The sequence below is a fragment of the Acomys minous genome (assembly GCF_964271855.1).
Source record: "Acomys minous genome assembly, chromosome: 2".
NCBI lineage: Eukaryota > Metazoa > Chordata > Mammalia > Rodentia > Muridae > Acomys > Acomys minous.
This window is the reverse complement of record NC_140484.1, coordinates 19908701-19936432: the sequence shown is the minus strand read 5'-3', so window position 1 is coordinate 19936432 and position 27732 is coordinate 19908701. Positions and strand designations below refer to the sequence as shown.

The following is a 27732-nucleotide window of genomic DNA, read 5'->3' as shown; positions in this document are numbered from 1 at the left end:
AAAACAAAACAAAACCCCGCAAAACAAAAGCCAGCAGAGTTGAGGACAGTCCTTTCTATTCCCGCCTATTAATGAGATGTGTCATCTGAAGAGGCCCCACCTGCCTGGGTCTATATTTTCCAAAGGGCACTGCTTCCACCTGTGATCAGAGACAATGTGTTTGTGACAGCGTTTTTCATCCCCTGCAGGACTTACAAACAAGTGTCCCATAGGCTGAGACACTGTGGAACTGAAAAGCCAGGATACAGAGTACAAGGGCTCTTGTTTTATCATCGCTCCACAGACTTGCTCAGGATGCAGTGTTTGTAAGTCGACCCTGCGAGTGTTAGCTAGTGAGAGCCATTCTGAGTGAAGGCAGCTGAGGATAATAGCTCTGGTGATTTGATAAGCCAATTATAAAACCGTGAAAAGCAGAAGGACAAAGGCTCTGAAGTAGAGTCTCCTCTAGGCGAAGGGGGTGTGGCCACAGAGGGGCGGCATCAGTCAGTTCTGAGCTCCCCAGTGCAAACTTCAAATGCTTACCTTTCTCAGCAGGCACCGGGCTCGGGCTGCTTTCTCTGGGATGGATATAGTTTTCATCATTATCCTCCACAGGGACCACATAATCAGCCTAAAAGAAACATAGAAACGAATGAAGAGAATGCTCGCTGTACACTCATAGTTGACTGTGCAAGAAGGATTTTTGTTTATATAAACGCTTTAATAGGCTACAAATCACACATTATAAAATTGCACTAGGTGAAGTTTCCAGTGGGGTGCCTTTTGGCATTTAGTTACCCGTTGTATCTATAGGGGCTTGTCTACTAGACTCTGCTCCATGGATGCTAAGCTCATGGCTACCGAAGCCCCTTAAGTAAAATGAATAATATCACTTGTATTTTCTGTGGTGAAGCGTCAGGAGCAGATCTTACAGAAGGAAGCATTTACTTGGGCTTCGGGTTCCAGAGGGCTAGGTCCCCATGATGACGGGGAGCCACAAGAGCAAGCAGGAGGCATGGTGGCAGGGGCAGGAAGCTGAGAGCCGGCATCTCTAACCACAGGCATGAAACAGAGCCGTAACCAGATTCAAAAGCCCATCCCCGTGACATACTTCCTCCAGCAAAGCCACACCTCCCAAACCTAAGCCACACCTCCCAAACCTAAGCCACACCTCCCAAACCTAAGCCACACCTCCTAAACCTCCCCAAACAGCGCCACCAGCTGGGAGCCCAGTGTTCAAGTGCCCTAGACTATGGGGGCTACTCTCACTCAGACCATTACGTCAGTATTCAGCCAATGATTGAGTATTCTAATCTCTAGGCTTCTAAAATACCTAACATGGTGCTAGACATGCCTTGCAGCTTAGATCTGTCTTCCTTTGCTGGCAAATGCTTCTGAGCATCTCCTCAGGTGCTTACTGTACATAAGTATATCTTTGGATATTAATATCTTTTCCCACTTTAATTGGGTTGTTTACCTTTTTATTGTTATGGTATATTAGCTCCTTGAATGTTCTAGATAGTAAGTCCTGTGCAAGATCCACGGCTTGCAATTTTTTTCCTCCAGTGTTTAGTTTCACTATGTGGCATAGACCAGCACCGAACTGAAGTCTTCTTGCCTTGGTGTACCAGTGTTGGGATTACAGGCATGTGCCATGCACCTTGCTCAGGCTTTTCTGATGCAACACTTCAGGCACAAACATCTAAATTTTCATTTTACTTTGTGTATGTTTTCTTTGCTGCTCATGTTTTGGTGTCATTAAAAAAAACATTTCCTAACTCAAGGCCATAGAAATTTATACTTATGTTTCTTTCCTCCTCTAAGAGGCCAGTCATTTCATATCTTACATTTAGGTCTATGATTCACTTTGGCTAATATTGTATATGGTATGACATAGGGTTCAAATCCATCATTTCGCATGTGGATATACAGTTTTTCTAGCATTATTACTTTTTAAAAATCAGCTACTTTTTTAAAAAATTAAATCTTCTTGGCCTTTGTCAACAACCATTTGACCACAAATGTAGAGAAGGGGAGATTTTATACTGATAAAACACAAACAATCTATCCAGATATTAAAAATGATTTTTCTAGTCTGTCCTGGTAGAATGACAAGAAAGATACCAGGAGAAGAAAGGCAAACAAACAAAAACCAGACAACATCCTCTCCCTTGGCCATTTTAACTGCCCTGTCAGGGAGGTCCTGCCACCAGCTCTGAGGTACAGAGGAAAGACATGGCGTGCACAAGGCAGCAGATACAGGCTTTGAACCCAGTCTCTTCAAGCACTCAGCAGCCACCTGCCCGTCTCCTGCAGCCTACCCGTCCACCTCTTCACTCCTTCTCCCGTTTTTCCCTCTTTCCAGCTAGCTGCTGTTCTCATCTCTTCTTCACCTTCAGCAGGAGTCATCCTAGCTACACTGTGTAGAACCTGGTCTCTTTAGAGAAATGCTATTCTGGAACTGAGATGGTTTTTATTCCAAAAGAGCAATGACAGAAAAGACCCGATCCCATCCCAACAAATCCTGTTTGTTCAAGGACGGAAGAAGTTCCAAGATGCAATGTACATTTCCAGTACTGCACTTTAATGGTTCAAAATTAGTACCTGCCAAAACAAAGTCCGTGGTGAAGATCTACCCCAGTCTGCACCTTAAACAGCCCACGGGCATTACTGTGAGGTTCTCAAATAGGCTCCATTATCCCATAAACAGTCCATAAAACTATAGCTGTAGTGTTATTAATCTTAAAAAGCAAACAACAAAACAGGGTCTTTCTTTCTTTCTTTCTTTCTTTTTTTTAATCACAGGCTGACCTCAAACTTGCCATATATTTGAGGATGACTTTGAACTCCAGATCCCCCTGCCTCAACCTCTTGAGTGTTGTGATTACAGACATGTACCATCAGCCCTAGCTAGCAACTGATCTTTTAAATGCAAATGGGTTACTCTAGTGGCATGACCTCCACAACAGTAAAAGAACTTCAGTGATTATAAGATGTGTGTCAAAGATATAGGTAGGCCAGGGATGGTACACAAGTCTGTGATCTCAGCTACTTGGGAGGTTGAGGCAGGAGGGCCATAACTTTGTCAGCCTGTGCTACATAGCAAGTTCAAGGCTGGATAGACAGTTTATGAAGACTCTGTATTGAAACAAAAATAAAAGAGCCAGGTATGCCTTTGACCCCAGCACTCAGGAGGCAGAGGCAAGCAGATCTTTGTGAGTTTGAGGACAGCCTGGTCTATGTAGTGAGTTCTAGGACAGCCAGCAGTGCATAGAGAGACCTTGTCTCAACAAAACAAAGCAAAACAAAAACAAACAAACAAAAATCCAAAATAACAACAAACAAAACAAATTAAAAATATAAAAGTTTTGGAGATACAGAAGATGCTGAGTACTAGAAAAAGGTGTGTGTGTGTGTGTGTGTGTGTGTGTGTGTGTGTGTGTGTGTGTGTATGTATGTGTATGTCTGTCTATGGACATATATGTGTGTGTTGGTTTTGCCTTTTCTTTCTTTTTTGTAGATTTTTCCCCTCCTAAGACAGGGTACCATGTAGCTTAGCTTGGTCTTGAACTTACTCTGTAGGAAAGGATGACATGAGCCCTGACTCCTGAGTGCTGGGATTGCTGGTCTCTGCCACCACTCCTCATTATGCGGTACTGGAAATGGAATCTAGTGCTTTGTGTGTGCTAGAAAAATGCTGTAACAACCAAGCCATGTCTTCAGTCCTGTGTGCAGGTGCGGGAGCACATGTGTGCACAAGAGAGAACCTTAGGCACTTCGTGGGCTTCTCATTGGTCTGGCACTCACTCACTTGTTTGTCCCCATGATAGGCAAGCATCGCTACCCATGGCCTTCTAATGTGGGTTCTGCGGGACTTGAATTCTGGTTGCCTTTTGTTTTTTCTTTGTAACTTTTTTTTTCTTTCTACTTTTTTCTTTCTTTTCTTTTTTGCTTTGGTTTGCTTTTTCAAGACAGCGTTTCTCTATGTAGCCCTGGAACTCACTTTTGTAGATCAGGCTGGCCTAGAACTCACAAAGAGCTACCTGCCTCTGCCTCCGCAGTGCTGGGTTTAAAGGTGTGCGCCACCACACCCAGCCTGCAACCTTTTCAAAATCTCAGCTTTCCACCTGCTCCTTCAAGAACACAGCCTCCTCTGTACTTCTTTCCCACTGGTGCAGGTTTTCTTGAGGCGCAGCCATCTCTGCAGGAATGCTGTGTGCAGAACTCTGCCTCCCTCACTGAACTCCCTCCCCACCTAGTCACAGAAACAGAGAGCTGGCATAGCCTGGAGAGCCTGGGATAGCCCAGAGAGCCTGGCATAGCCTGTGGTGTCGTGTCTATATTCACATCTTTGTGTGAATTTGCCCAAGGCTAAGAGAGTCAGTCTTATTGTCTTCTTTCTCTCTCTTATTCTGTTGTTCCCTCCTACCCTATGCCCACCTTAAAGAGACAGCATCACCTCCCTGACAGACAGACAGATAGACAGACTCAGGACTGAGAAACTACCACTCCCCCAAGTCTGCTGCCATCTGCTTTTCACTATCTCCCAGAGCAGGAATCAAGCCCCGAAGTGGGTAGAGGTGACAGGAGTGAGGAGTCTTTCAGGGTAAAGATATGTACATACATTACAGGAACGGTGAGCCCATGGTAAATGAAAAAAAAAAAAAAAGGACCAGGATTCACTCACAACTGACTGAGCCAAGCTACCATGGGGCTCACTGTTCAGGAAACCTTCAGTGTTCAGGAAAAATTAGGAAAGTGGCTTTGCAAAAAGTCTAAATATGATAGAAACTGTGTGTGTGTGTGTGTGTGTGTGTGTGTGTGTGTGTGTGAACTATATCTATCTACCTACCTATATCTATATATTAAGTAAATATCAAAATAGTAAGAAAAAAAGAAAGAAGACAGACTTAGAGGTTTGGCCGGCTTGCCCAAACTCATAGAGCTGGAATCAGAAGGCATTTAGACTGTGCTTTAAAGTTTCTCTTTTCTGTCTCCTGATTGGAAATTATACAAAGGCACAAATGAAGGCCATTTCACAACACGGTCCATCACCTGCAGGCACCCCAAACAAGTGATTTCTCAGAGACACTTCACTAAGATTCTGTCTGGTGTCGGCTTAGCACTATCTTTAGCGCTTTCCTGTAGGGCTGTCTTAATGGCTGTGCCCCACCCCGCCCCAAGTGGATTTTAAAACACAAATGCTATTGCAACCAGGACCACTAGGTTGGGGCAGCCATCATTGTTGTTAAACTATCAGTATTGGCCTAGTAATTTTTATTATCAGACCTAAAATTTATGATTACAACAGTATAACTCTCTAGCAATCAATCAAGACACAGACACTTGTTATATTGTAAAATAGCCTTAGTTAACTTGGGGCAGGGCAGATATTAATCCCCATAGTGGGGCAGATCTGGAATCCCTGAGCCAATCCCGTGTCATCTGCTTCTAATAATTTCTATCAAGCTACCTCCCATCCATAATCCCATATACTTGCTAATGTTCTTCATTTGGGCCAAATCTCCATCCACGTCGGCCATGTGCTTCTCCACCTAACCCATGATGGCGCAACCTTCTCCTCTTCCCAACATTCCCCCTGTCTCTCCCCGGCCAGGAACCTTAGCCATATTTATCCCATTTGCCCTGCCCAGGTGTGATGGCCTTTTATTAATTAGCATCAAAATACATCAGACCAACACGTCATTATACAGCCTAGCCAGTTCACTGGGTTACTTTCAAAAGGCAACAATCCCAAGGGGCATAAGACTCCCAAGGGGTCGGCATTGACTGAGTGGAATTTAATGGGGTAGGTTTCCGGAATCTTGGGGGTGTGTGGGGTGGGGGGAGGAGCAGAAAGCAAGAACTGTAAAGGTCATTGAGAGGCATAGTAGGGACCATAGGAGAGGCACAGACCCAGTACAAAAAAACACACTTCTGTGGAAAACTGAAAATGATTAAAAGGGATCACATGTGCCTTTTTAGAGAAAGCAAGTTCCCCACAATGTTACCTTGAGGGACTTGGAGGGCAGGAGGACAGCAGGGCTTTGAGGAAGGGAGGCTACTCCAGGCCTGGTTCGCTGACCACTCCAGCTCCCCTCCCAGGTGACCTTTGAGCAGGCTTACTTTACCTCATCCTCAAGGAGGTCTTTGGGCTTGGGAGGGACTTGCGGCTTCTGTAGAGAGGCGGGGGCTGGCAGAGTGGAGGCCAGCCTTGTTTTTGCTGAGGGCCAGCTAGGCTTACTGGGAAGTGTCTTGCTGAAGGGTGGAGAATGCCGCTGGCTGGATCGATTATCTTGAGCAAACAGAAGACAACAGAGGCTCTGGGTCATTCACTGTGGGGATATTATGGGAATCCAGAAGACACACAGCCAAAGGCAGTCGCGGGACTACAAAGGATCAGTGTGGTCCTGAAAGGAACCGGTGGCTGGAAAGCAGGCATCTGTCTGTTTACCTACTAACTAGCAGGTCATGGGAAGTGGTGAGAGCCTACAGGCTTGGGAGAGCTGAGAACCCAACTTTCTGCTAAGCACAGTGGGCTGGAGCAGCAAACCAGGATGGAGAGTGTTTTTCCTCAGCTGTATTTACATATTAGAGATCTCTCTGGGGCTTTAAAGGTGGCCCCACTCTGGATCTAATTCTGGACTTCTGGACCCAGTCTGTTGTGAGATTTTAAAAGTCTCCCAGGTTATACTAAGGAGTTCCTATCCGCAACTCCTGGAGCAGCCAGACAAGCCTGCTTTGTCCAGGACTGTCCTCTCAGCTGCTATCTGAGAAAGAGCCTAGGTTCCAAAGCTGGATAAATCTAGATTCCTTCTGTTCTAGCCTCCCTAACCTCACCTGTTTGCATCAGTTATACTTTCTCAGTCGGTCCTTTCCTCATTTTAAAGCAGATTATGCTAGGCACCTTAGAGTAATTGTAGGAGTAGGGAAAATTGCAGACAAAGCAGACAGTGCAACGTGGCCTGTCTAATAAATGGCTCTGGGACCACCGTGTTCTGAGAGCCTCAGATACCCAGCCTGCCCAGGGATGCTGTGAGCTGAGTTCTGATTGGACTGACATATTTTCAGAAGTTCTTATAGCATAGAATGCCCTGGCGTTCCCTATCCTAGGCAGTGCAGTGGCTTGCAGCAGGCTGGGTGTCCAGCTTCCTCCTGTAACATGGCCGTGTTTGCCATACCCTGACATTATAGCTTTTCTTGGTGCTCGTTTTTTGGTTTTTTTTGTTTTGTTTTGTTTTGCTCTCAGCGCTTGCTTCTTCCTTGTCGGAGGTATGTGGCTGACGTCACATTGACTGTGCTCACACACTAGGGCCTCTGCTTTGCTGAGCCTATCACTGCCACTTTTATCTGTAGCTCTTGCAGTTTATATAGACTTCTTAATGCAATTCTTACACCCATGAGACGTAGCAAAGCACAGAAGGCAGGCTTTGAAGAACTGAATTGTGGTTTCTGGTTTGCAGTGTGTACCTAATACAGCCCCTTCCCTCTGAGGGTCATTGCAACGAGTGAAAAATTGACCACATCCAGTGGGGAGAGCAAGGGGCAGGGCTTGAGGCATGTCAGTGTGGAAACGGAGAGGCCCCACTCACATCCAAGCTCCACCGCCTATATGACCTTGGCAGAGTTAGCACTCTGCCCGCAGTTCCTCCTTCCTCCATACAGTGAAGATGCAGCCCTCTCCACAGTCTGGCAGGGTTAAGAAGCCATGGCTAGAAGGCTGGAGAGAGATGGCTCAGAGGTTAAGAGCACTGGCTGCTCTTCCAAAGGTCCTGAGTCCAGTTCCCAGCAACCACATGGTGGCTCACAACCATCTATAATGAGATCTGGTGCCCTCTTCTGGCCTGCAGGTGTACATGCAGGCAGAACACTGTATACATAATAAATAAATATTAAGAAGAAGGAGGAAGAGGAGGAGGAGGAGAAGAAGAGGAAGAAGAAGAGGAAGAAGAAGAAGAAGAAGAAGAAGAAGAAGAAGAAGAAGAAGAAGAAGAAGAAGAAGAAGAAGCAGCAGCAGCAGCCATGGCTAGAAAGCACTACCTTGTAATCTACAGAGTACAGCAAGAGTATATTGCCTTGATCACTGCTAAAAGCTCAGGGCCAAGCATGGTTCTGTCCAGAGTAAGGGCCCAACAGATTAGCCAGCAACAACTGGTACCCTGTCAGGACACTGCTGACAACAGTGAGGATGACCTTGCTGCACTTATGCGAGCCTTGTCATGGTCATTAACACCCTGAGCATCCCTGCCTTCAGGGTTGGGGATGCTATGGGGAAAACAGAAATGATTTACTGCTCTTCCGGGTGCCTTGCACAAGATAGTTAAGAACCACTGAGCCACACCCCAGCCTGGTTTGTTATGTTTTGTTTTTTAAGTTGTTGCTAAGTTGCCCAGCCTGGGAACCTGGGATCCTCCTGCCTCATCCTAACCCCAAGCTAGAATTATAGGCCTGTGCTACCACACCAGGCTTCCCGATTGGACCACCAGAGGCATACCTCAAAGCCAGACTTGTGCTGTGTCAATTGATCCAAGAGGTTGATTCCAGCCAGGCCTGGGGCTCACTGACACGCCCACCCCCCACCCCCTGGCAGGCATAGATGGCCTGTGTGCAAAGTGGCACCAGAGCAGAGAGGAATTTAGTGGACCTCAAATCCTTGAAGGGCACTGTTGCTCTGTATGGGCTCCTCAGAAGTGTCAGGGACTTGGAAGAAGAAATTCCCAGAAGTAACTGTACTAATGCCTAGGCTGACTTTTCACGGGGCATTAAGGGATGGGAAAGGCCTCACCTACCTACGTACTCGCCCCTGGTGAAGGGCAGAGCTGGATGGACCACCCTTGTCTGCTGCTCAGCTGGAGGCGGCTCGTAGGAATCGTCACCCGTCTCCTCCGCGGGCATCACGTACATCTCAGAGTCCGAATGTTCATCTGGATTTTCATAGTCACTGTCCTGCAAATGTAAGCACTGTGTTTGGTTACCTCCGCAGGTGCCATCTGATGGACAGTCCCTACCTTAGGGAGCAGGAGCAGTCTCTGGGGCAGAGGATGGAAAGCGGAGGCTGAGGGAGACCGGTTCTTCTCCCCACACCTCCTGCCAGGACCACACGGGACTTTGTAGGGCAGAGACAGGGCACTTGTCTCCTTTTTCTTGTGATGTTATAACAGGGCTCTTCTGTCTGCCCTAAAGGCTTTGAGAACAAGCCTAAATCTTATACTATCTGCAGTGGAGACCCACTGAAGTGAAAATAATGCCTAGGGGCATTTACCTAATCTTTGTTGATCTTGGCTGTTTAACTTTGGGGTAGGTCAGTTCCTACTTTCCAGGCTAATTTTCACTTTGCGTTCCTTTGCTCTATGCCCTCTTTTAAAATTTTTTACATCTTTTATTTCTTGAGATTATAATATAATTACACCATTTCCTCATACCCTCCCTCCCTCCAAACTCTCCCATATGCTCAGCCTTGCTCTCTTTCAAACTGTCTTCTCCCGCCTTTTGCCGCAGGTGTGATCGTGAACTGATGCCAGCAGGGGGCGCTGCACTCTGGGTTCTGCTATACTAGGTTCTGAGAGGAACTTCAGGCCCAAGCGACCCGCAGTGAGACCACCCTTCCCTTTCTTTTTCTTTTCTTTTCTTTTCCTGCGGTTGAAGGAGGAGGGACTGCTGTTTTCAAAGACCACATCCACTCCAGGTGGCAAACACAGATTTGATTCTGGGCACTGGCCAAGAAGTCTGCATTCTGGGTCCTCATGCCCCTGAGGAACATGCGAATAGCAAAAGCAGTTCCGTCCTCATGAGCTCCGTGCCCTGTCTCCTTATATGTGAGATGGAGGTGTGGTCTGTGTAGGGTCCCTTACAGATGGAAACACAGATCAGAGCGTGCTAACATTGTGGAAGAACACAATGTGTGGGGCAGGCCTCAGCTCCCAACTGGAGCGGCTGCGCGGGGCGGGGCGATGGGGGGGGGGTCGGGGTCGGGGGATGGCCTGCAGACTACGGGTCCAACTTGAAGATTGACAGCTCATCCTGCTGCATCACCTGCCAGTGTCACTATGGCTAGGTCCCTCTTTTTCACTGTGACCTGAGGAGTGTGGCCGATGGTCACAGCAGGTACCTCGCTAGCTGACAGCCTGGTTCTGAGGTCTGAAGCCCCAGGTTGAGTTTGGGAACTGCAAGCTAATCAAATGTTCCATTATGGTTGGAGTAGCACCTGTGCCTAGCATTAACTCCCTTTAAAAAAAAATAGAGTTTTGATAAATAGCCCAGGCTGGCCTCAAACTCTCCAAGTAACCCAGATTTGCCTTGAACCCTCAGCCTTCCTGCCTCAGCCTCCTGAGTGGTGGAATTATACGTGTATACCATTGACTCCTTGGACATTGTGGGGTTTTTTTTGAGGGGGGGGGTCTCCTGCATAGGTTTAGGAGGTAAGGGAGTAGTGCGGAGCTTAGGTCCAAAGTACGCCCACTATTTTAATGCATTACTTCTGGTTTTGTGTGTCTGTGAGCTCTGAGAATGGGGTTAGAACTTCCCCCAAGGCTGTGGTGGAATCAAATGAACACATGTGAAGTGTTCAGCCCGGCTTGTGGTGAGCACTGGGTCACACCAGCTGTCAGTGAGGTCACTGCCACCTGCCTGGAGGAGGCTTTTCCGTCCTTCGGGGCCCCTCTCCCCGCAATGCTCAGCTAGCGTTAGCATGTGATTCAGAAACAAGCCCGTTCAGGAGGTTTCCCCTAGCGCCCTCCTGATGCCAGGAGCAGGTACTCACAAAGTCATCGGACCACTGCTCCTCTTCCTCAGCAGGGCTCTCTGTAACAGGAGAGGGACACAGAGCAAAAAGCATGAATGGAGGCCGGCCCATTGCAGCTGGCCCACAGGCAGGTGCTCTGTCTGTCTGTCGACCCTTGAGCTGGCTGCCCATAGGCACCAGTGCTGGCTGCTTTCCCGTGGGCCTTCTGGTGCATTTAGTCGGCCTCGAACAGTAATTGCAGCCATATCGTCGTTTGCGTATGATCCCGTTCTCTGAAAACTTAATCTCAAAGCTTGAGGAGAAATCCCACAGGGACAGAGGAGCCCTTTACCTGGTCAGCCTGCTTTTGTCACGGGCCATTTCTGGAATATTATATTTGCCCTTTTTTTTTCTTTGATAAGCCCCATGACTGTCAGGTCTGAAGGCTACTCCACTCCCCTCCAAAGTGTCAGGTCTACTGATTTCCATCCAAAGGCTAGACCCAGCTCAAACTGGACTACAGGAGGATTTCCCACAGTTAGGCAAGAGCCAGGATTCCTCAAGAACTTGTGAAACTGGTTCCCATTTGCCAAAAGGAGTGGTTTCCCTTACCTCTGGGACAATGGCTCTCCATTGCCGGTACACCTGTGACTGCACATCAAAGCCCACGCTGGCCTCCAGGCTCGCACAGTCCTTAGTCACAAGCACTTCTTATACATTCAGCCCTATCCTGGTCCTTCTCACCTCAGATCCCTGCTCTCTTTATTACCCCCAACACAATTCTATTCTCACTATTCTCTCTCTCTCCCCACACCCCACCGTCTCCGCCCCCTCCCCCTCCCTCTGCCCCGTCCCCCACCCCCACCCCCAACTCCCCATCTCTCTTCTCCAGCCATTCTCCCTTCTCTTGAGGATAGCCTGGGCCAAGTCCAGCCTGCTTTCTTCTCTTTCTGCTCTGGACCCATCATGATGTCACTGTATATTTTCTTGCTCTTACGCACAATGAAGCCCTCCCCCCAACCGTACCCTGGAGCGGTCCTGTTGGCAGTCTCTCTCTGCTGTGCCTCCTTGCACACACTGGCCAAAAGCAACTTGAAAAGGGAGGCCTTCGTTTGGCTTACAGAGCCCAATCACAGCCAATCGCTGAGGGATGGGGGGCGGGGAACCAAAGCAGAGGCCATGGACGGACACTGCTTCCTGGCTTGCTCCCCATGGCTTGCTTAGCTTGCTTTCTTATAGAGCCCAGGACCAGGGGTGGCTGCAGCCAGACCCCTCCTCCGCCAACCGTTCTTCTGGAAAATGACTCACAGCCCTGCTCACAGGCTAATCTGAGGGAGGCGGTCCCTCGGGTGAGGCTCCCGTCCCATGTAACTCTAGCTGGTGTTAAGTTGACAAAAACTTCAGAAAGCAGCCTTGGAAATTGGGGGGACTGGATTTAGTGTGGGGATTGAGGGAGGGACCAGGTGAAGCTGCCTGGGAGAGGAGCTTTTAGTGTGACCACCTAGCGCCTCAAAACCTCCCTTCACCCGTGTGTGCGCTCTTCCCTGCACAGGGATGGCACAAGGCCTCTGGTCTTGGACGGTCTTTTGTTTCTCTGCCTCTACTTATCTTGGAAGCTTAGACTGGATGCTGTTCCAGGTCTTTCCAAGTTTTAAAAATACTTTGAGCCCAAGTTGTATTTCTCTAGTCTTAGATCCATGGGGAACACCAGCACCAAACACAGCAGGACAGGGCACAAGCAGTGTTAGAGCTCATTTCTCTAGGGACAAAGGGTGGCTGCACAGACCTGGGCTTCTGTAACCAGATGTACCTGAGAGCCCCTCCCTTTCTCTCCCTTGTCCCCTCCTCTCCTCCTGTCTTCCTTTAAAACATATAATCATACTACTTTATTGTTGTCTTTGTTGGAATCAAGGTATATGTGTGCATGTGTATGTGTGTATATGTCTGTGAGTATGTGTGTGTGCATGTGCATGCATGTGTGTGTCTTGTGTGTATGTATGTGTGTGTATTGTATGTATGTGTGTGGTGTGTATGTATGTGTGTGTGTTGTATGTATGTATGTGTGTGTATGTGTGTGCATGTGTGTGTGTGTTATACATAACTATTAGTGTGTGCCTGCCTGTGTATACATATGTATGTCAAAGGTGGCCATCAGGTATTGATCTCTGGCCTAGTTTTTAAGACAGGGTCTCTCCCTGAACCTGTCACTCACTGTTTCAGTTAGGCTGTCTGGCCAGGCACACACAGCCATGCCCAGCTTTTAAGCGAATATTTGGAATTTGAACCAGGCTCTCTTGCTTTTACAACAAGCACTTGCACCCACTGGTGCATCTCCTTAGTCCTAAATGAATTATTTTTAAAATAAAAGTCACTTTAACTGATATATAAAAACATAAAAAATATATAGTGTCATAGGTTGACAGGTGGTATGTGAACACACATATCCATTGTATAACGTTTAAAGCAGGGTAAACACACCTGTCTCTTCACATGGGACTTTCAGCATTTCTCCTTAGTTACTGGAATGCACCACACATTGTCAGCTACAGCTATCTGTGAAATAGCATGATGGGTCTTCATGTTCACCCTGGACCCATTGCTCAGCCTCCTTCATCACATCCTTGCCAGCCTCAGATAGCGACCACACTGATGATGGGTGTCTCAGTTCAGTGAGATGTCACAGGCCATGTGAGAATCTATAGGGCTTATGTATAGGCTTATTTCACTTGGCACAGTGACCTTCTGACTCTGCTCAAGTTGTTACAAGTGACAGGATCCCATTCTACTAATGAGTGGACAGTACTCTGCTGTGTGTAGGCAGCACATGCTCCTTATCTTTCCATCAGCACGCAGACTCAAGTTGTTGTCTTGGCTCAGCACCGCCCGAGCACTTGCGAGCAGGTGCCTGTTTTGTGGAAGGACGGCGGGCTTTGCCCCAGGCTTTGCCCCTTGGAGACACCACGGACACCCCACTGAGATTGCCTTTGGGATAGACTGAAAGGAGCCATTCTGGGCCCGGAATTCAAGGAAGCAGATGGAGGACTCCATCTGGCCTATTGTGTTTCTAATGGAACATCGATGGGGGGAGGGAACCCGAGGAGAGACCAACAATCGCTGCGAGAGGAGAGAGAGAGAGAGAGAGAGAGAGAGAGAGAGAGAGAGAGAGAGAGAGAGAGAGAGAGAGAGAGAGAGACGCCTAGGGATTCGTTCCGTGGAACTGATACCCGGAAGGTTTATTCTTGTTCCTCTTAACCTCTTTCCCCTCCTGTATAGGATAGTGGGTTGTATAATAAAGTCTAATTGTTAAGAAACGGAGCCAACACTGTTTGGCAAATGCTTCCCTTCCCTTTGATCATTCACCCTGTGGTGGGGTTGCTCTACCTCGGGGAAGCTCTAGTTTCATTCTTTTTTTTGGGGGGGGGGGACTCTCTACCTTTTCACCATCGCTCAGCCCCCTCCCTGCTTGTCAGTGGGGAGAGGGTTAGTCCTAGGCAAACCTCTGTGGTGGTGGTGGTGGTGGTGGTGGTGGTGGGGAGCATCTCCCAACAGTCCCTGGAGATCAAGGACAGAGGGTGCAAGTAGAGAAACCTTGCTCAGATCTGATCCCTCAGGGGCTTGTGGGGGTGACCAGAGGGTTTCTGCAATGAGCCCTAAAACTTGAGGCCCCTTCCCCCAAGGGGTGATCTTTATCTACGTAACTGAGACAGATCGATCTTTCTTACTGTCCCTCTTTTTCCCCCTCCCTTTCCTCCCTTCCCCCTCCTTCCCTCTCCCTCCAGTGTCTCCTCTTTTAGTTCTCTCTCTCTCTCTCTCTCTCTCTCTCTCTCTCTCTCTCTCTCCCTCCCTCCCTCCCTCCTTCCCTCCTTCCCTCCCTCCCTCCCTCTCTCTCCTTTCCTGTCTCTATCTCTGTATCTTTATGTAACCTTCCTTTGAAGTCCTTGGAAACTTCCTGCATTGAGAAGCCTTGGGGCTGATTTCTAAGTCTGCGCATGCAGTTGAATAGGAACCCCAATGCATAGGGCAGCAGCTGGAAACAGCCCTAGGCTGTGAACGGCTACGGGTGGGGGAAGACCCGGGCAAAGAGGGGCACAACTGGAAGTGGTGGAGCTGGTTTTGCCCAGAGGCTCAGGGATAATTTCGAGATATTAAGGGGAAGAGCCAAGAGTGTGAGCAAGCCCCGTGGGCAAAGTGCACAGGACTCTGACTGCTAAGATCGGGAACTTGGGTGGATTTGGTTTAAAGCAGGTTTGTTCCACGTTAATATGTGGGGGTTCTTGCTAGTTCTGACTCAGTTGTTGGTTGGCAGGGCTAAGTATGTCTAAGAAGCGCCCAGCTGACTCTTCCACCATCCCAGGGATCGAAGTTTGTGGAGCAAGTCATATTACTGTGTTCCAAGAGACACTGATATAGTGACATTGAGGCTAGGTTGAGGGGCTGGGGCTGGGGCTGTTGTAGAGCACTTGCCTAGCATATATGGGGTCCTGGCTTTGAGCCTCGGGAAAAGATCAGGTGCTTGAGGTCAAGGAGAACACTTTTTTTTGAGATGGGTAGACACACCAAAAACTAGCGTCAGAGAGGCTCACTGTAGCATCAGGACCCAGGGTCCAAAACGCAGCAGATCTCCATTCCTCAAATGACAAAGAACTGGAAAGGGATGTCCGTAGCTACACATTTAGTTAGTGGCTAGACGTGAGAGGACCTTGTCACTGGGCCTGTGACCTGTGCCTGCACTCGGGCGAGCCACGAAGAGGTCAGTGGAGCCGTGAGATAGAGAACTGTGTTACGGCTCAACTCTCTGAGGAAGTTGTGAGAATTAGGAATGGAATTACATGTTGAGGGCCACTTAGAAGCTCTGTCCAAGGACAAGCGAGAGATGGTGAGGGGGGGCCGAGCTGTCGCCATGGCAACGGAGCGGAAAGAAACTTGAAGGCAGGAATTGGCAGGATTCAGAGGAAGCCTCATCCTTTTTGCAGAGGATGAGGAAGATAAAGAATTGACAATGAGCCCCAAGGCGTGTTGTGCTTTAGGCAAAAGGATGAAAACATGGCAGCTGTTTCCAGCCTTTCACCAAAGAAGCAAACAGAGAAGGAGGAAGCCACAGGGAAGGGATGAGCAAGCGACAGTGAAGAGAAATGTCCCTCTTGTAATTGATCAGGCCTCTGAGAACTGACTCTGAGGTCCAGCATTTGAGCCTGTCATCTCTAATGCTTCTGGTTCATCTACAGGGGACAGATATGCTTGCAATTTGTCCCCTAGCACTTGAACTAAATGTCACCTCCTCAGAGAGACCTTCCCAGACTGCATAAGTTCCCCAGTCTGTCATGCACCCTGCCATTTTCTATTTTCTTCCTATTTTTCACAGCAGCCGTCATGCTTGGAAAATGACTCATTTTAAAAATGTGCGTGCGTGCGTGTGTCTGTGTAGGGTCTCTTGATCATTTCCACAGACTTCCGGGAATTCCTCTGTCTTTTTCTCCCATCGTCTTGCCATAGAAGTGCCAGGATTACAGACTGCTACAGAATTCAGCCTTTTGGGGTTTCTGGGGATCCAGACTCAGATCTTCATACTTGTGCTGCCCCATGGGACATATTTGTTGGGTGGGTCAAAGCCGAAGCTCTTGGTGATGTCTCTTCTACAGAATAAACTGTTAAGTGACATCACTTCTGATTTTGCCAACTCTGTCACTGCCCTTTGAGACTTCAAAGCTTGTATTGGACGGCCATTAGGAGACATCAGAGAAGACTCACACCTATACCCAGTCAGGGCTGCACGTCCCTCAGGGATCAGGGCAGCTTTGGACACTATCAAGGGAGGTGGCTGCATTTGTGAGGGTACCCCTGGTGGGGGTAGGGATAAGTCCAGGCTAGATGTTGGAGTGAATCACCTCTTAAACATAAGAATACATCACTCCATCGGGCGGTGGTGTTACACGCCTTTAATCCCAGCACTCAGAGGCAGAGGCAGGCAGATCACTGTGAGTTCAAGGCCAGCCTGGTCTACAAAGTGAGTCCAGGACAGCCAAGACTACACAGAGAAACCCTGTCTTGAAAAACAAAACAAAAACAAACTAACAACAAGAATACATCATTCCATGATTTTTCCATCATTCCTGTTTGATCCTGAAAAGTTCAGAGTTGTTTCCTTTTTCCATCTTTGGAGAAAAAAAAATGGTTTATTCTCATCTAGCTATGCTTGGGAACAGGTTTTCTTGACTTATGGACTAGGTAGATTTTTAAATCCCTGGACCAAAGCCCCCTGTTTCTTAGCTCCATGCTGCACAGGAACCCCATGGCTATCTGTCTGAACTTGCTGAATGCTTGACAGTGTGGGGTTCTGTCCACTCTGCACAAGGATGTTGAGCGTTTGACTTTGATCACCATTGCTATAAATCTACCAGTCTCAAGATTAGTCTTTTTGTGGCAAAGTTGAGATGGACCTGTGCACGTGCAGGTGTGGGGGGAGCTAACAGGTTGATCTTGAGTGCCATTCCTCAGGACCCCTCCCCTAGTTTTGACAGGGTTTTTCTCTGGCGATGGTTACCCAGAAAGTCCCAGGCATTGCCTATTTTCACCTCCCCAGTTCTGGAATTACAAGTGAATGCTACCATGCCCAGCTTTTTATGTGGGTTCTGGGGGTCAAATTCAGGTCTTGATGCTTGCCTACCAAGCATCTTTTGACTGAGCCATCTCAACGACCCCTTAAATAGCTATTTATGGAGGAGAGGTTAGTCTCCCACTGCCGTGTACTACATAGGACCGCACTTTCCCAACTACATGAAATGGTAGATATTTCTAATATCATCTGTCTTTCCTTTGGGGCTATCAATTCTGTGGCAGTGGAAACTATATCTCACTTGTAACTATGAGACTTTCACTTAATAACTTATATATGCCTGGCACGTAGTATGTACTTGATAAATAGTTGCAGAGGCACATAGATAGATGTATGGGTAGACAATTAGGTGGGTGGATGGGTAGGTGAATAGGCAGATGAGTGGGTGGGTGGGTGGATAGATGAGCGGACGGATGGGTGGAGTACATTTCCACTGTAGTCCAAGGTCTCATTGATACGGATGTTGCTTTCAAATGAGTACAGCATATTTCCCTCCCCAAGAAACAAATATGAACATTAGACATAAAGCCAGCTAATGTAGTTTTGAAATGCTCTTACCTAATGCATAGTCCCTTCGAGGCACACTTGGCGGTCCTTTGACTTTCAGTCTGCAGAGGAGAACCAGTGGAACAGGGTCAGTGGGCAGGACGACTATTGCCAAGGCTCACAGCACAAACTACCACAGAGATGAGAGGTAAATAACTACTAGACTGTCTCCTGGGTCCCTCACATTGAGTGGTTAGTGCCTTGTAATCTAATGAAGGCAGTATTCTTCACAGTGCTCAGGGACCCTACGACTTGGCCCAAGTCAGGCTGAGACATGGAAGGGCTCTGTGAGGCCCAAAGCCCAGTGAGCACTTCAGTCAGTGATTCAAGGAAGAAGATCAGTGCTCATTGGCTGAAAGGAGGTGGACTGTACTTTAAGGGTTCACACATGTTTTCATAAAAGGGGGGAAATCATCAATAATAAGTACTATGCTCATAGATTAAACAAAAAATTATTGTCACCATTTAAAAACATGGCAAGTAGGGCCTAGGCTATGGCCTAGTGGGAGAGCTCTTGCCTAGCAGGTATAAGGCCCTGGGTTCACTTCCCAGTATAAGAATAAAACAAAATAAAAACCACGACAAATAGGCAAGCATCATCTCGGGATGGAAAGTTTATAGTAAATTACTAATTAATAATAATTACTCATTTTACTTAAGAGTGATTTCCTTAATGAAATTTAAAGTACATACATATAAAACGTATATCATGTACTCTTTAATTACTAAAATATTATTTCCTTTTATAGAAGCAGTATATATGATAATAATAATCATATGTATTTTGTTTCTTTTTTTAAAAAACCAACAAAGAAAGTCATATTTTATTTTAGAAATACACAAAACCACTTTCAAACCAAAATTGTAGATTACAGAAGTAACAATATTAATTTTCATATAGGAACCTTCTCTTTTCCATCACATGCTCTCATATCTATTTTTACATGTCATTCTCACCACAAACTAAACTAATGATTCTCATCAAAACAAACTTGTGATGAGATCTGGAAAGAGATTGTCAAAGGAATTGAAGGGAAGAGAAGGGTGAACAAATGTAAAATGAACTTTACTCCCCTGTTTCAATTACTGCCTCCTTCTGCTAACCCAGGCCAGTCCTGGAAGCTTCTAGCCTCCATACAATCTAACCCAAGCCTAGAGTGTTTTCAGCCTCTGAGACTCACTGCTTAATAAGCTCACCCTTACTTGTTCTTTCTGAGCTCTGGGCTGGCTGGTTCAACTCAGCTGTGGCTGAAACTCCTCTCCCAGCTGATTTATTCAATCTGGGTTTTCTCTGTCTCTCTGTCTCTCTCTGTGTGTCTGTCTGTCTGTCTCTCTCTTCTTCCCCCCCACCCCCACCCCCAACCCCCTCTGCCTCTGAATTGCTCTGTTTGGCTTCCACCCACCTACTGTAATCTTCTGGCTCCTTCTCACTCTCTGACTTGTTCTACCTTCACCTGAGTCTAATTTGTTCTCTCTCTCCAACCTCTCTCCCTATTACTGTTCTGGTAAAACTGCTTCTTTTCTCTCTCCATTGCCCCTTAAGCAGCTTCCCTTTCCTCTCCTCCTGAGAGTTGGGCGTATCATATTCTTTCGAATCTTTCTCTGACTTGTCACTTTTTCTGTCACTCAATTAAACATCACTTTCAAGCATGGGTGCTTCCTTCTACAAACTAACTTTACCTTCACTGTTTGGGATTAGTGGCCTGTACCGCCACACCTGGACTTAAGTTTTTCTTTACCTGATACTTGCTCTATACCAGTCTGGCCTTGAACTCGGATCTGTTTGCCTCTGTCTCCTGGATAAAAGGTGTGCTTGTATTCCAGCTGGATCACACAGACCTAGAAGGTCTTTGGATGTGATCTCTTGCCAGAGCAACCATGTTTTGAATAAAAATTCCTCAACAAACAAAAGAAGGTCTGAAATCTAGGAACAGCAAAACTTCAAAACACCCATGGTCACTACTACCCACTAGCATCCTCTATCCAAGCAGGAAACTGTTTTAACAGCTCAGCTCATCTTGGAATGAAGGACACACTTACAAATGGCCCTGCTGGAGAGCTTAGTCGGTAAGTGTGAGGATCTGAGTTCGAATCCCCAGCATCCACTCACATAAAAGCTGGGCTTGGTGGTGCCTGCCTAGAAACCAGTGCTGGTGGCTGGACACAGGAGGATTTAGGGAGTTTGCTGGCCAGCCAGTGTAGCTGAATTGGTGAGCTGCAGCTCAGTGAGAGACCTGTCTCAGGAAACTAAGGTGGAAAGAAGTAGAAGAACATGGGACTGTAGCCTAAACACACGCACACATGCATGAGAGAGAGAGAGAGAGAGAGAGAGAGAGAGAGAGAGAGAGAGAGAGAGAGAGAGAGAAAGGAAATGGTGCTGACCACAAGCCAGCAATAAAAGGTATATTTTGAAAGTAACTGCCCTCAGCTACACACTACGCCCCACACTTGGCAGGCCTTTCCACATGCGACCCTCCCATTCCCATGAGAACTCCATCACAGACTTTGTGATAAAGGAAACAGTGGGCTCCACCAGGCTTCTTCCTCTCAAGGGAGAATGCTGTCTGACTTTACAACGGAACTCAACTGCAGGTCGCCCTCGACTTCCATGGTGGTGGACGTCGTGGCCAGATTTTCTAGGCTATGAAGAAACATGGCTTGTCAAGAGAAGCCCTCTAGGGGCTAGGAAGATGCTTAGGGGTGGTGGTAGAACATTTGCCCTGTGAGCCTGAGAGCCTGAGTTCACACCCCTATCACCTACGTAAGCCAGGCGTGGCTGTGCATCTCTATAACGACAGAATTTGGGACAGAGTAACAGGCACATCTTGAGAGCTCTCTGGTCAGCCAGCATAGCAGAAGCAGGGAGTTTCTGGTTCAGTGACACTCCCTGTCTGAAGGCAGTAACATGCAGCGCAATAGAGGAGGACGCCCAGCATCTGGGACTGGCTTCTGTGTGTGGGGGTGGGGTGGGGTGTGTGTGTTGTATGTGTGTGCATCTGGGACTGGCTTCTGTGTGCATAACACACACACACACACACACACACACACACACACACACACACACACGGAAAAGTGCTCTACGGACAGTAGGTAAATATTTGAAATAGAAACTGTCAGGGCCACTTGCTGCTTATGGCTTCTGTCGTATGACTGAACACGAGAGAGAAACCTCACACAGCTGAGAACATTGGAATTGCAAATCTGGCAACTAGGGCAACCCACAACTGCTAGTGACTCTGACAGCGGCCAGTGTGGGGAAGGAGAGTCCGTAGTAGAAAGGATAAACAGTAATTACCACACACCTCTGCCAGCCCCAGGATGGAGCCTGTCCTCCTCTACCGAATGACCCCTTCCTGTCACAGAGGAGGCACAGCCACTGCCTCCCAGTGTGTGCTGGGACTCCTGTGCACGTTAGGTTCCAAAAACAATCAAGGAGAATGAGCACACTGTTCTACGGACAGGGAGAGAGGCGCTGGCCTACGCTGCTGTTGGCCCAAAATTGTGGGGAGGGAAATTTGGCAAGTTCCACTTAGAAATTTTATTTCAGGAATTTAGATTAATGGAGTACTTGAAGTCTAGAAAGACCCTCATTGGAATATTGTCTGTGACAACTAAATGGAAAGAAATGCTAGAGAATTTTGATTGCTATGAAAGTCACTCCAAAAACGTTATCGGTTAAAATTCACACACACACCCCCCTTTAACACACCCACCGATCTATAGTCAGTTTGTTTAATTATGATGCAGTTACTAGCACCACAAGCTGGGAGAATTGTGTGCACAGCATGATGCTGCTCAAGATGAAAATGTCTGTGTGGCACATGCAGCGTTGGCATATGGATGCCTGTGTAAGTGTGCACAGACAGGTGTGCATGCACAATGACTCACCAGGATGATGCCTACTTGGGGGGAACTGATTAAAGTGAGGATATGAGGAACTGAGCAGTCCCGGTACATTTCAAATTCGGTGATTTTTTTTCCCATGGTGAATTCGCATTACATTAATTAAAAAAAAAAAAAGCAAATTCAAAAGCTGAACACTAGGCAGAGTGCTGTAGCTAACACATTTAATCCTAGCACTCACCCAGGAGGCAGAGGCAGGTGTGTCTCTGTGAGTTTGAGGCCAGCCTGGTCTGCATAGTAAGCCAAAAGCCACCCAGGGCTACGCAGTGAGACTATCTCAGATGACAAGACAAATTACTATTTCTCTTTTCATCTTGACTTAGATTTTGAATGGTAAAAACAAGAAATATGTATGATTTCTGTGTGTGGGGGGGTGTTGGGAAATAAATCCAGGGTCTTATACAATGCTAGGACCCTGTAAATGCTTTAAGACTGAGTTAAATTCTTAAACAGTTGGGATTTCACTTGTGTGTAATCACACCCAGCCTAACTTGTATTGTTCGTTTGTTTTAAATTAAGGGCTCGTTGATGCATAGGACTCTGGCTTTGCTTCTTCAAGAATTCATTGAAACACAATTTTAAGACACCAATTAAAAAAGCAGACACCAAACTGTAGATCAGAGATATGGCATCACAAAAAAAAAAAAAAAAAAAAAAAAAAAAAAAAAAAAGCAAGGCATGCTAGCTTCAACAGCACCTAGACAAGGAGGCTGAGCAAGCCAGGCTGAGCTTCCTGCGCTCTTATTGGCTTCTCCAGTTTTGCACCTGGGTCTCAGCTCCATAGTCATCCAAGTGGTTTTCCTGCTGGGTGTCTGGAGTAGACCCAGCACACCTCTTCAGGGAGATGAAAATTGTAGATCCCTGAGTTCCACTTCACTCACTTACCTGTTTCCAACATGAGGACCTAGCCGCCATGGCTTCCTGCCCATAGTAAGAAGGGGAAGGGTGGCGTGGGCCTCACTCGCTGACAGAGCTTTGGTCTCCACTCAGCGCGGACCGACTCATTTTTATATAAATAACATAGAGTAACTTACTTTTTTATTTTGTCCATTATTCCGCCTTCATTGTTCTTAATATCATGGACCATCTTTTGAAGCTGTCTGTAAAAAAAATAAATAAATAAATCACAAACAAACTGTTAACATCTAGGCTGACTTTTGCAAAACGTGTTCACCTTCATCAACAAAGGATGCTAGACCTGTTTGGATCACACCCTACTGCCAGGGCAACTTTGTCAGTCCTAAAGTGTATTCTAGAAGCCACTAACAGAGACAGTGACACTGGGCCCTGTAACTTGAACGGCCAAAGCCGGCGATGCCTCGTGGTAGCAAGACCCATGCAGGTTCCATACCCATCGCCGGATGAAGAATTCTGGGTCTGGGAATGTAACTCGGAAGTAGGGCATGAAACAGCTTTACGGCAACGTGAACCACACTAGAGTCATACAGGAAGAGGGACCCTCGATCGAGGAAATGTCCCCACCACACACTGGCCTGTGGGGGTATTTTCTTGATTGATAATTGCTGTGGGAGAGTTGAGCTCACTGCAGCCATGCTCCTGGAACCTATAAGAAAGCAAGCTAACACAAGGGAGGGGATAACAATTGAGATGTAATATGAATACATTAATAAAATATATTTAAAAAAAAAAAAAAAAAGAAAGCAGGCTAAGATAGCCATGAGGAGCAAGCCAGTAAGCAGCATTCCTCCATGACCTCTGTCTTAGTTCCTGCCTTCAGTTCCTGCCCTGACTTCCCTCTTGATGGAGAGTGGCCAATGACTATTTTATATTGAAACATATGCCAGGTTTTTTTTAAAGCCAGTTCAAGAGGTTTATGTATTATCTGGTTCCAATTGTGTACATGACACTGTGGAGATGGGAAAGCTGCAGCGATGATAAAAGTTCAATGGCGTTGACAAGCTTGAAGGGTGGACCGTGGAAAAAACATCTATAAGGTTCTGTAATAATAGATCCACTTAGTACACGTGACTGTATACATGATCCTGTGGAAGTTACTATGGAAACAGCACTAAAAATGCCTCTCTTAATTCTGGTCTCCACTGGTAATATTCCGTTGAACAGCCATTCATGCTGTCAAAGCTAGTGCATAGAAACATGTAATTTATACAATTAAAGCCATCCTTGACCTTGCAATTTATATCTAACACATGTGTGTATACAGATGATGCCCTATAAACACGTTCAATCTTTGAGTCAATTAAAAATAAAAATATCTTATCTCAACTGGCACATAAAAGTTGAATGTATTTATGGGGGTCCATGTAGCATTTCAGTACATGTGTACATTGTTCAGGGTTCACATTAGACCAGATGTTACAGATCGCCTCAGTTATCCTTTCACTGTGGCAGAAACACAATTTCCTTTTCCCTAGACTATCAGAGCTTATTTGTACTATCAAACTGCAATTAACCACACTTCAGGGCTGGTCCTGTGCCAATAGGAGATGGAGAACACAAAAACAAACTCGATGGTATTTTGGGAAGTTTTGTCATATGCTTTGTCTGCACATTTTTGTGCCTTAAAGGTTTTTTTGCTTATATATGATGGTTTCTGATTTTGTGCTTTATGAGATGTCTGTGTGTGTAAATGTGTGTGTCTCTGTGTCTATGTATGTTTTATGTGCTTTCTCTTTGGTTTTTTTTTTTCTGTTGTTTTGCCTATGCTGTTTTTTTATCTTATTTCATTTCTTCCTATTTTTTTTAGATGCCTGTTTTCTTTTTTTTTAATTTATTTATTTATTATGTATACAATATTTTGCCTGCATGTGTGCCTGCAGGCCAGAAGAGGGCACCAGATTTCAGTATAGACGGGCTCACAGGTGTGAGCCTGTGGTTGCTGGGACTTGAACTCAGGACCTCTGGAAGAGCAGCCAGTGTTCTTAACCTCCAACCATCTCTCCAGCCCTGGATGTCTATTTTCTCAGAGTGAGAGAGAGAAAGAAAGGGTGCAGATTTGAGTGGGTGGAAAGTGAGGAGGATCTGGGAGGAGTTGTGGGAGGGAGACCATAATTATATTGTATGGGGGGGGAAATCTGTTTTCAATAAAAAGGGGGAGGGGACTCCCTGTAATTTATTATTGATAAATCTTTCCCCATCACTCTTTCCCTGCCCATTATGTTTTTAATGACTGAATAATATTCTGCCACTTGTATCATGTTTTATTTTTCTGCTCATTGGTTGTGGATGCTGAGGTTGTTTCCATCTCTTTGCTCTTATGTGTAGTTCTGCAGTAAGTGTGGGAATCCAGCTGTCTCCGCAACAAATGCCTTCATTTCCTTCAGCACATGCCAGGTGGTTGGATTGCTGGGTCATGTGGTAGTTCTATTTTTCTGATATTGGGGGGAATGTCCATACTGCTTTCCGTAATAATATCAAAAGTATACTTCCACCACATGTGTGTTCTCGTTTCTCCACACCCTTGTAATCCTACGTCATATGATAACGGCCATTCTAGCTGGAGTGAGGCGGTGCCTCATGTGCCCAGCAAACAGAAAGTGCTCAGGCTTCTGTTTCAGTCCAGCACACTGGCCCTGTCTACCTTAAACATGGAAGAAAAGCAGCAGGGGAGAGCTGTGGCCGCAGGTGGCCGCAGGTGGCTGCCGGTAGCCTGCCTTCTTCCTTTACCCAGCTTCAACAAGTACACCTGCAGGGACGATTCTCGCCTGCTGGGTATCAGAGCAGCGGCGCCAACCCCATAAGCCACAAGGCTCACAGACATCGCGCGTCAACCTGGCTTCCTCAGTGAGTGCGTGGGCAACTGTACAACGTCTCCATGGAAGAGAGACTAAACCAGAGAAGTGGCTATAACTAAGCTTGGGAGTGGAATCATGCAGGATTTTTAACCATCCTGATCCTTAGGCCTCACTCCAGACCACCGAACCCGGAGTGTTTGGCTCTCAAGTGTTTCCAATGTGTGGCTGGCGTCGAGAACCTCAGACAGCATTGTCAGGGTAGGAGAGCTTCCTGCACCCCGCCCCTCCGCCCCTCCGCCCCTCCGCCCCTCCGCCCCTCCGCCCCTCCGCCCCTCCGCCCTGGGTGTTGGGTTTGTGAAAGCACATCAGGAGGACCATACAGAACCAGCTGACACCACCACCCTCTCCCCAGAACATCCCCAAGCATTTGAAGGTGGGGCAAATTCTGGAAGGACAGTTCGTGGAACACCGAGGTGAGGAGCCTTGGGGAATGCAGCTGTACTGCGGTGTGCGCGGTCATCGAGCAGGAAGGAGTGCAGGAGAGTTCACACTTTACAAGATCCAGGCCCCCATTAGCTTTCATTAGATAGAGAAGATGATTTGAAAAATGGCGTCATCTGCCACAAGCATATTTTAAAAAGCATATAAAAATAGTTATAGGTGTGTGTGTACGTGTGTGTGTGTGTGTGTGTGTGTGTGAATTATCTTGCTTTTCTTTCAGCTCACACCGCACTGTGGACTGTAGAGAAGGGACACAGTATCTTGGCATTTCCTCCACTTCTCGCTTCCCAGAAAAGACTGAATGCAAAGCAACCAGATCAAAGAAAATCCCTTTGTGGTCTTGTCTTCGGATTAGCACAGTCTCAAAGGGAAACAAATCCTGCAAAGAGCAGATGCAGTCCTGCCTTCTCACCCGGCTCGCTCAGCCCTGGTTCCGGCTCATGGATTTCACACTTCAAAAGCTGTGAGGCTTGCCCTGCCACCTGAGCTGAGCTGAGCTGAGTAAGGACCTTCCAAGGCTGGGACTACAGTTGGGCAACCATGCCCACTGGGCCTTTACGTGGCTCTGGGGATCCGAACTTTGGTCCTTAGGTTTGCACGGCCGGTGTTTTGACTGGCGAGCCATCTCCCTGGCCCCACATTTAAATTTTCAATGTTCTTTTTTGTACTTTTTTTTTTTTTAATAAATTTTACTCAAGATATTATTTGCTTCTTTTTTCAGACTGCTCTTTAAAGCTGGGTGTCATGATTTGGTTTTGTTGTTTATTTGTTTGTTTGTCTTTTTTTTTTCCCCACAATTCAAGGAGTCAGCCGCGCTTGGAATCCAGAGTTGAACTGAATACAAATCCTACCCTCCGTAAGGCAGAACAGGGATCCTTCCCTACCTCATGGCCTGTCCAAATCCTCTGGGCCCTGCAAAAAAATCAGAGCTTTGACAGAAGCCAAGGACTCATTCTCTGAGTCCTGTATATATATTTTTTGGCTAACTTCTGTCTTACGTGTCTCATCGCTGGCTCCTTGGCGCACCGTTCTGAAGCAGAATTCTACCGACTGTTCTGATATTTGCATGCCACAGACGTCCCCGTCCCCGATGGCTTCCTTCTTTCCTCCGCCGCCCCGCCCCCACCCGCCCCGCCCCCACCCGCCCCTAGATATCTAGCCTCTCGTCCCCCCCAACGCCCCAGAGAGCCAGCCTCCTTCCTCCATACTCCTTGTCCCGTCTCAACTTCCCCACCTCCTCCCACTTGACCTTCTGGTGGCATCGTCGGTGTTATATTTAGCATTGTGAATGCAGCACCCGCACTTGCTTCCTTCGAAACAACGAGGCACAACTGGTGAGGCACTGCGGTGGTTCCTTCCATGGCTGCTAGGGGTGCGTGAGTGCTTCCCTTCCACTGTATAGATGCAAATACCATACCGAGGCCCAGAAAGAGCCCCGTGCTGTTCCAGACCGGCTGGCTTTGAAATTCAGGCTCGTCATTTCGTCTGTGAACTCACAGAAACGGAGAAGTGGCAGATACTCTGGGGATGTTCTGGGTCAGCCTCCTCTTGTCCCGTGGGAGAGAGAATGAGGTTCTCGGGAGATTTAGTGACTGTCCCAGGGCCAGCTTAGTAGAAGATTGTTTTGTTTCTTTTGGTCAAGCCTTCCCTCTCTCTCTCCCTATTCTTTCCCACCTGGCTCAGGTCTCCTGCTGGGATATATGCTCTCCTATGGGAACGAGGCATCTTTTCCTTCCTGGGCCGCAGCCCAGAACCCT

The 27732-nt window shown here is 47.1% G+C and overlaps 1 protein-coding gene across 1 annotated transcript in view; it reads right to left on the bottom strand.

Moving 5' to 3' along the window:
- Positions 1-27732, bottom strand: part of BLNK (B cell linker) — a 65949-nt gene that overhangs the window by 26815 nt on the left and 11402 nt on the right. Inside the window, exons 2-7 of the mRNA XM_084773031.1 lie at positions 22796-22861; positions 17871-17920; positions 10739-10779; positions 8769-8925; positions 6111-6274; positions 523-610 (exon numbers count right to left, since the gene is read on the bottom strand). Coding sequence (XP_084629157.1) covers positions 523-610; positions 6111-6274; positions 8769-8925; positions 10739-10779; positions 17871-17920; positions 22796-22861 — 566 coding nt within the window. The remainder of the gene's footprint in view (positions 1-522; positions 611-6110; positions 6275-8768; positions 8926-10738; positions 10780-17870; positions 17921-22795; positions 22862-27732) is intronic.